Genomic DNA, 9,109 nt, shown 5'->3' on the forward strand with positions numbered 1-9,109 from the left:
TGATTTAGAAAGGCACACACCTCTCAGAAAAGGTCTAACAGCTGAAAATGCATATCAGAGCAAAAACCAAGATAACTGCCTGTAGAGCTCAGTGACAGACTTGCGTTAAGGCGATGATCTAGAGAAGAGTTCAGAAACAAATCTGCTGCATTGAAGGTTCACAGAAACATTCTCCATAATGGAAGACTATTGGAACAACTAGGACTCTAGAAAATGTCCAAGCTGACAGAGATGGAGAGGTGAAAAGGTGAGGCAAAGAATGGCAGATAATTGCCAAATGCAGATGTGCAAAGATGCTCACATCAGACCCAAAAACACTTGAGGCTGTAAAGGTGCTTCAACTATGTACTGAGTTAAGGGTATGAATACTTATGTAATCTACTTATTTCAGTGTTTTATTTTTAATACATTTGTAAAATTAGCAAATCTGGTTTTTGCTTTGTCATTATTTTGGTGTATGGAGTGTAAACTGATGTGGGGAGAAAACTAATTTAAAGCACTTTAACATAATGCTGCAACAAAACAAAATGTGAAAAAAAATAAAGTTGCAAGGCACTGTATTTAATCAATTTCCTATCGTAAATATATCAAAACTTAATTTTTGATTAGAAATATGCATTGCTAAGAACTTCATTTGGACAGCTTTAAAGGTGATTTTCTCAATAGTTGTATTTATTATTATTTATTTTAAATGTTTTTTGCACCCTCAGATTCCAGATTTTCAAATAAAAATATCATTTATTTGTTTTTTTAATTTACCCTTATGACTGGTTTTGTGGTCCAGGGTCACATCTAAAAGAGTTCTAGATTACCAAAACAATAAATCAAAGTCAAGCTAAATTGTTTGTAAAGCGCTTTTCATTAAGCACACTGTTTTAACGCTGCTTTACGGAAAGTCAAACTGTTATGTCAACATTGCCTTAGTGCTTTACCATAGAGCAAGTTTAAGTGCTGGGAAATGTAAAACAATTATTAAATGTTGATAGATTTTGTTCTATTAGGAGATTAGCACTCTTTAGTTTCATGGTGAAACAAGTGAGAAAGTATTTTTAAGTTTTCCAAGCATCACCTTAGAACCTCTGATGAGCAAAATATGTGGAGATAAAATAGCTAGTTTGTCTAAATAAAATACAATGTAATTAATTTGATACTGTCGCTATTCCCCAGCACATAATTATGTTTCTTAAATAATAGTTTAATAAATACAGAGTTAAAATGCCAAGTTTAATTTTAAAAAAATGCTTATTTTGGTTATTTTGAGATCGAGTTAACAAGCATGTTCATAGCGCATTAATGTGGAGAACTTAAGTGACTTGAAATTTTTATATATTTATTATATTTATTAATAATTTTCATCGCGTGACTTTTCTTTTGTTTCTCCGTCGTGACGTAATAGCGCTGCGCCGTAAATCTGCTGGAGAGGGTTTGGTGTTTTTGAGTTAAATGTGTTGCAAAAACACTATTATAGGAAACGATTAACCTCGGCGATGTGATTAAACGTAGACTATTGTTAATGTCGTGATGTTTTGTAATGATATGAAGTGCTGACGGCAAACGACGTGACATTAGTGAGTGCAGATTTAACTATTATAGATGCTCCATAATCTGAAAATAAGGCGACTTGATGGAAGAACACAGGTAAGCGATTTGTCTTCTGTTTTAATATTTCACACTGATATCTAGTTCCATTTTTGTTATATACAAGTGGGTTTTAATTAGTAGTTATTATTCTGAATTTGTAATATTTTCAAGATGCAATGACAACATAAATGCCTAGTATACGTTATTTTTCCTCACACAGCAAACTATAAATGACCCTTCAAACAGAAAGCAGCGCTTTGCAAGAGAATCGACACATTTACAGATCCTTGGCATCAAAAAGTTTCAAAACCCCTGTGTATTACCAATAAACAAATAGTGGCTCAGCAATTATTTGTTCAGTAAAATACATTTGCATGACTTGTATTTGTGAGAAGGGAGAGATGACATTTGCTGCATAACAATGATTCATGTAAATCTAAAAAAAAATATTGCCAGTGCATTTTTTTAAAAGTATGCATTTGGAAGACACTTTAAATCAACTTACATTTTGTCAGTTCATGCATTCGCTGGTAATCAAACACATGATCTGCTCTACTTTTTGTGCTACGTGAAAGCTTACCCGTTTACCTGAAAGCAGATTGTGCACATTTTAAATAAATTCGTGAAATGATGAAAACCAGATTAACCATTATGTTATTGAAGTTTGCATAACTGGACTGTATTGTCACTGCATAACAGTTAGAACAACAAATGCTTTGGAATGGCCTGGAAAATCTTTGAAAATAGCAGTATTCCTGAACAGGTACTTGAAAAGTCCTTGAATTATTAAAACACACTATATCTGTGAAAGTGTTAATTTTTTTTTTCAATAAGCACAATTTTTCATTTTTTTTGTCTTTTTAAGTTCATGTCATAAAACTGAATCAGTTAAACCATTGTGTCTCAAAATGATTCGCTGAATGATTTCAAGCTCTCCAGTCGAATAGCGAATCATTGGATTAGATCGGGACTAGGGTTGGGTATCATTTGAGTTTTATCGATTCCGATTCTGATCAATTCCCAGTTTCGATTCCAATTTAGTAAAAAACAACAACAACAAAAGTCAAACATTAATATATCAGACAAGTTTATTTTCATTGCCCTTAGTTTCAGCTCAAATAACAAACAATTTTTTAACCAACTGCAAATGCTTAGACATGTTGCTTGTGACACACAAAAATACTATGGATCAGAGCCCCGAAATCATGAATAGTTTGTGAATCAACAGCGGACTTATGCGTGCCTAATGTACGACTCCGATATACAAGAATGAATACATCAGGCATGCGCGAGTTCGTTACTGTTACTGTTACTCAGGTCGTCTGGGCGCGGGACTAAAAAATCCATCCCTTGCAGGTCTCTAAAATGAAGTTTGCGTGCAGCGGTAGCTTTGTCTTAAAGCGTAGCCACGCTTTTTAGCGCTTGCCGTGATCCGTCTTGTAGACTGATGTTTACATTACCACATAAGGCCCTGGCAGATTGCCAAATGAAAAACTGCACCCAGGAATCGATACAAGGATTTAAAATTTACATTTTATATCAAGTATTTGATTCTTTATCTTAAAGGAACCGTATGTAGGATTGTGGCCAAAACTGGTACTGCAATCACTTTCAAAATACTGTAGAACGGTGAATCCCCTCCCGCTCCCCCCTGACTCGAGGTTGCCAGGTTTCTTCTGTTAATTATGTTTATGCTTCACAAGAGATGTTTTGCGAAGTAATTATGTATCGCAAAAATTTACAGATGGCGATTAGCCAAATATTTTGTAAAGGTGTACTGTAAAACCACATTTCAGTCGGAACATAGATTGTTTTCATACCCTGCTAGTGGTGCGATATAAAGCTTTTTATGAACGCATTTAGCACGGCCGACTGTGGAAAATCCACTGTGAACGGAAGCAAAGTTAGCCAAACATAGATGAATCTTACCTGTCCAGGAGAACATTAGCAACGTTGGCGTCTGTTTTCAAACTCTTCTCCGTTTTCAGTCGTCTCCATCTTTCAAAGGCATCTCCTATACCAATCCTTGTTTTATTTCGGACTTCGTCACAACGTATTTCGGATTCATAACGAGGTCTTTTAGGTTTGGTAACGTTATACATGTTTTATCCGACACGTTCGTAGCTGCAGCTGTAACTAGAGCAGAGCTGGCAACCCGGATCACGAAACTCTACTGACTTCGTGATTGGTCGATAGCTGGAGGGTGGAGCCTCAGACCAAAACACAACATGACAACAATAACATCAGTTGAGGGCTGCAACTCTCACTTTTAAATGATAATATCCTGGCCGGACCACTGTTGTCAGTGATATAAGTATTTGTAATTAACATGATTTCTTATTGTCTAGTGACATGTCAGGGCCATTTTATCATTAACTGACATAAATTTCTTACATACGGTTCCTTTAAGTATCCGATTCCAGAATCAAAATCGATTTTCGATTCCCAACCCTAGTCGGGACTTCGCAGGGGGTTAGTGAAAAATTTGACTTGGATCGGAAATTTGCGTGAATTATTTTATTGTGAATTATTCGATTCAGATTGGGACTTCTGAGCACATATCCAGATCATCATTTAATTCATATCAAGATTTCTAATTGTGAATGACGAATCATTTGTTTTAGATTGGAAATTTGCGAATCATGAATCGTTTAATTCAGATCAGGACTTAAAATTGTGTATCGTAAATCATTTGATTTAAATCAGAACTTTGCATACCACGAATCATTTGATTTAGATCAATACTTAAAATAGTGTATTGTGAATCATTTGATTCAGATCAGGACTTTGGAGTGGGTTCACAAATCATTTGACTTAGATTGGAAGTTTGCGAAATCATGAATCATTTGATTTAAATCCGGACTTAAAATCGTTTATCGTGAATCATTTGATTTAAATTGGAAATTTGCGTATCACAAATCATTTGATTCAGATCAGGACTTAAAATTGTGATGGGGGAGCAAGTTCGCAAATCATTTGACTTTGATCGAAAATTTGAGTAGTGTGACTCGTTTGATTAAGATGGGAACTTCAGAGCAGGTTTTTGAATCATTCTGTGAACTGTGCTCCAAGTCCTGATCTGAAATGATGATTTGCAAATCATTACGCAAATCGGGCTCAAGCGGGTTCACAAATCTTTTGCTTCGATTGGAACCTAGGAGCATGGATTGGGATTAATTTGTCTCAGATTGGAAGTTCAGTGTGGGTTTGCAAATCCTTTCAATTCGGGACTTCAGAGCGTGCATCACAAATTTATTTTAGGATCAGGATTTTGGAGCGGTTTCATGAATCTTCTTTTTCTTAAACAGTGGAAAACGTCAAACCGTATGTGAGATCTCTAATTGAAGTTATTGAAAATGTCCTGGAAAAATCAAAAAAGCAGTGTTTAAAGGTTGTATCAGCGATTTCTATCCTAAAACATAAAGTGTCAATTTCAGCTGACCTTTCATCACGATCCGCTCGCTGCCTGCCCCATAAATTGTCTGTGAAAAAAACGCGTCTCTCTGGTCAGCCTAGGGTCCGAGATATGCCAAAAAAACAATCTGCACTACCAACCTTTCCACAGATAACCAAACAGTGTTCCAACCAATCAGCGTCAGGGGTTTGGTGTTGTGGACTTTCGCTCCGCCTCCCTCACATCCCTGCACCAGTAGGAAAGTCCACAACACCAAACCCCTGACGCTGATTGGTTGGAACACTGTTTGTTTATCTGTGGAAAGGTTGGTAGCACCGATTGTTTTTTTGGCATATCTCGGACCCTAGGCTGACCAGAGAGACGCTGTTTTTTCACAGACAATTTATGGGGCAGGCAGCGAGCGGATCGTGATGAAAGGTCAGCTGAAATTGACACTTTGTGTTTCAGGCTAGAAATCGCTGATACAACCTTTAAAAGGTCCATGAAGGTCAAACCTCTTATTAATTTAACAATGTTTACATTTGTGCTTTTTTCTTGCAGATCTACTCCTCCTTTTCCACATAGTTTGGTGTAAATGCATTTCCCAAAATAGTAATGGAATCATTCCCCTCATCCTGCAAATGAACAGGACCATTTGGATTCAAGCAAACTAGTATTAATTCAGATGTAATAAATACATACGTGACATACTGTACTACTGCAAGAATGGAGAGAATATATGAGTGATCCAGAATCATGAAAGAGGAAAATCTGGAAAAGTCAACAGGAACATCCGGGATATATTTTAGACTGAAAAGCAAGCAAATAATGGGAGGCAAGAATTCATTCACATGTCCTCACTGCGGAAGGAGTTTTGCGCGCAAAGTGCGTCTTGAAGATCACATAAGGACTCACACCGGAGAGAAGCCGTTCATCTGCTCACAGTGTGGGAAGTGTTTCAGACAGAAGGGAAACCTCATGGGTCACATGAGAATCCATTCGGAAACGACTCCGTTCCCCTGTCCTCACTGCGGCAAGACCTTCACACAGAAGAGGAGTCTGAAAGATCACCTGCGGATCCACTCCGGAAAGAGTCCGTACAGCTGCCATCAGTGCAACAAGAGCTTTATTCAGAAAGGAACCCTTAAAGCTCACATGCGGATTCACACCGGAGAGAGACCGTACGCGTGTCGGGAGTGCGGGATGGCGTTCACACAACCTGGTAACCTCAAAAGACACGAGAGTATCCATTCAGAAGAAGAGCTGCACCAGTGTTCTCAGTGCGGAAAGACTTTCAACCAGGCAGTGAAACTCAAAAACCACCTGCGCTCTCACACCGGAGAACGGCCGTTCAGCTGCCAACACTGCACCCAGAAGTTTTTTTTGCCGTCACACCTGAAAAAGCACTTAAAAACCCACGCGAACGAGAGGCCTTACTCGTGCACCTTTTGCGGGAAGAGTTTTTTATGGCTGGACTATTTTAAAGAGCACCAGAAAATACACACAGGAGTGAAGGATCACGTGTGTCCTGAGTGCGGCAAGGCTTTTATTCGATCCGGCGATTTGGAACGACACCATCGAATCCATACCGGAGAGAAACCCTACAAGTGCTCGCATTGCGAAAGGAGCTTCACTCAACCGGGAACGCTGAAGAAACACGAGCGACTGCACACCGGAGAGAAGCCGTACCCCTGCGCTTCATGTTTGAAGTGTTTCAGCACGTCAAAAAACCTGCAGATTCACACAAACAAGCACTGTCCGAATCCATTAACAAAAGACTAAAAAACTGATTTCACACGAGATTCTGAAATAATGTGAATCTCGTGTAACAAAGACACAAAGTTTGTCACAGAAAACCTAGTTTGTTAGTGTAAAATGCCACAAGTTGTTTATACAGTCAAACCAAAAATTATTCAAACCCCAGATATAATTGATTTTTTTACTAGTGGGTGCAGGACTGTATGGCTTGGTTTTACAGACAGGGCTTAGACTAAACCAGGATTGGGCCATAGTTCAATTAGGACATCGGGGGTCATTGGATGCAAAACTCACTTTTCCATGTTGTTTGAACATTAATGTGTTGTCAGTTTGTGAACACAACCATCCTACAATGATAATCCACCCAGTGGTATTTTTTTAATCTTTAAAAGTAACATCCCCTTTTTAAAATCAGGTCATTCTCAGCTTCTTGTGGGTGTGACGACACACAGACAGAGGCCCCTCCCACGACAGTTGATTGACATGAGCGTCTTACCTTAGCCCCGCCCTCACCGAGCTGAAACAGTCCGACTCCGATCGCCATTGTGTGACTCACACAAAATTAAATGAAAATTAAATGGTAAATTTTGGTTTGACTGTAGGTGCTTGTCTTTTTATGTGGAGGAGGTGAAATCATATTGAATGAAATACATTGAATAGACATTTTCTGCATTTGGCTCTCACTAAATGTGATTGTAATTAAATGCTGACAGACAGTGATCCAGTGTCAATTCTATGCTTTTTCATTGTCATCATTCAGCTGTTGCCCTGTAAATAACACACTGCAAAATGCTTTTCTTACGTCTTCTTTCCAGCCAAAATATCGAAAGATTCTTAAATCGAGGATTTTCTTGTTTTCAGGAAGAAAAAAAAAAAGTCAAAATTATGTTTTCGCTTAGAGCAAGCAAAATAATCTGCCAAATGGGGTGAGAAAAACAATCTCATTTGAAACAGAAAACAGGATTCTTTTGCTTGTTTCAAGCAAAAATGCACTTAATTTTGACTTGTTTTTTCTTCTTGATTTAAGAATTTTTAGATATTTTGGCTGCAAACAAGACAAAAAAAATCTAAGTAAGAAAAGCATTTTTTGCGGTGCGTAGACGGCACTTTAACAAATTTAACTCTTGTTTTTCTTTGTTTTGCTCTTGCATTATAAGGATGACAGCAGACACTGCTCTCCTGCAATTTACACGACCTATTAAATGAATGTTTCATTATTAATTATTCGAGTTATTTGAAGTGATTAACCTAGAATGTGGTCTTTTCTTTGCATGTAGGCATTATTAGTCCCCCCTTTACTGAGGAATTGTAATGAGCATAAATACAAGATATGCTGGACCACGAAACAAGTCATACGGGCCATTAGAGATTTGAATAACCTTTCCATTGGTGTATGGTTTGTTAGGATATGACACTATTTGGCAGAGATATTCAGTTCACATAATTAAATTGAGCAAACTGAAAATGTTTAGTGCAGCAAGAGAATATATAAAATTGAGTTTTGACCTCCAAAATCCTTTACAGTGAAGGGTATCCTTGCATGTTTTCTAGCTGTCTGAGGTCTTAATGCCTTTATATACTTAGTCGTTTTGAACTAAATCTGACTGAAACAAAGTTTATTTTTGAACCAACATTGGTCCATTATTACTTTTTTTGTGGGAAAAAGTCATTTAAAGAACTTTAAGGGGAGACACTGCAGTCGAAAACACCTTTTTCATGCACCTGTCAAGTTTGAGATTTTGGGCTTTTTGGTTTTTCAGTGTTTTTTCAGACTAGTGGAATGAAAACATCCAAAAGACACTCTTAAGTATTTCTTTTATAGCACTTTATCTATTTTTGTCAATAGATTTCAATTACAATCCATATTTTTAAAGGCCATTTTCTCAAAATGAGTTTTTTCTCCTACACTGAACCATAAATCTCCACTTCAGGAGCACTTACACACCACACTTTACATTTTTATTCCTGTCTATATCCTGAAGGCTTTTACAGATGGATCTGTTCATATATAATTTGCTTGATTTTATACAATTTATTTCCCCAAAATTGTAGAAAAAAAAAATCGTTTTCTGTCTTAAGTTTTATCTGAATTATGGAGTGACAAAATTAGATACCCAAAATCCCCTCTGTAAAAACATTTGACTCTAATATGTCAAAAAAAATTAAACAAGAATTTTGAAACTGACTTCATCCAGTGTTTAGATTTTTGAACTAGAATTCTATGCAAATTAGCACACATTTCATTAAATAATGGCGCGTTTGCATATTTAAACATAGCATTTTAGAAAACTTGTAATACAAAAAATGTTGCAATTATCAATGTAATCAATCAACTTGGTAAATAAGGTGATAACTATTAGTTAATTGACATATTGC

The 9,109-nt window shown here is 37.0% G+C and overlaps 1 protein-coding gene across 1 annotated transcript; it reads left to right on the forward strand.

Moving 5' to 3' along the window:
• Positions 1-1,415: 1,415 nt before the first annotated feature.
• LOC141343546 (uncharacterized) lies at positions 1,416-7,954 on the forward strand. The gene is made up of 2 exons (XM_073848111.1): positions 1,416-1,638; positions 5,537-7,954. The coding sequence occupies exon 2, from the start codon at positions 5,732-5,734 to the stop codon at positions 6,755-6,757; it is 1,026 nt and encodes a 341-aa protein (XP_073704212.1). The 5' UTR covers positions 1,416-1,638; positions 5,537-5,731; the 3' UTR covers positions 6,758-7,954.
• The last annotated feature ends 1,155 nt before the right edge of the window (positions 7,955-9,109 follow it).

The sequence above is a fragment of the Garra rufa genome, chromosome 10, assembly GCF_049309525.1.
Source record: "Garra rufa chromosome 10, GarRuf1.0, whole genome shotgun sequence".
NCBI classification, from domain to species: Eukaryota; Metazoa; Chordata; class Actinopteri; order Cypriniformes; family Cyprinidae; genus Garra; species Garra rufa.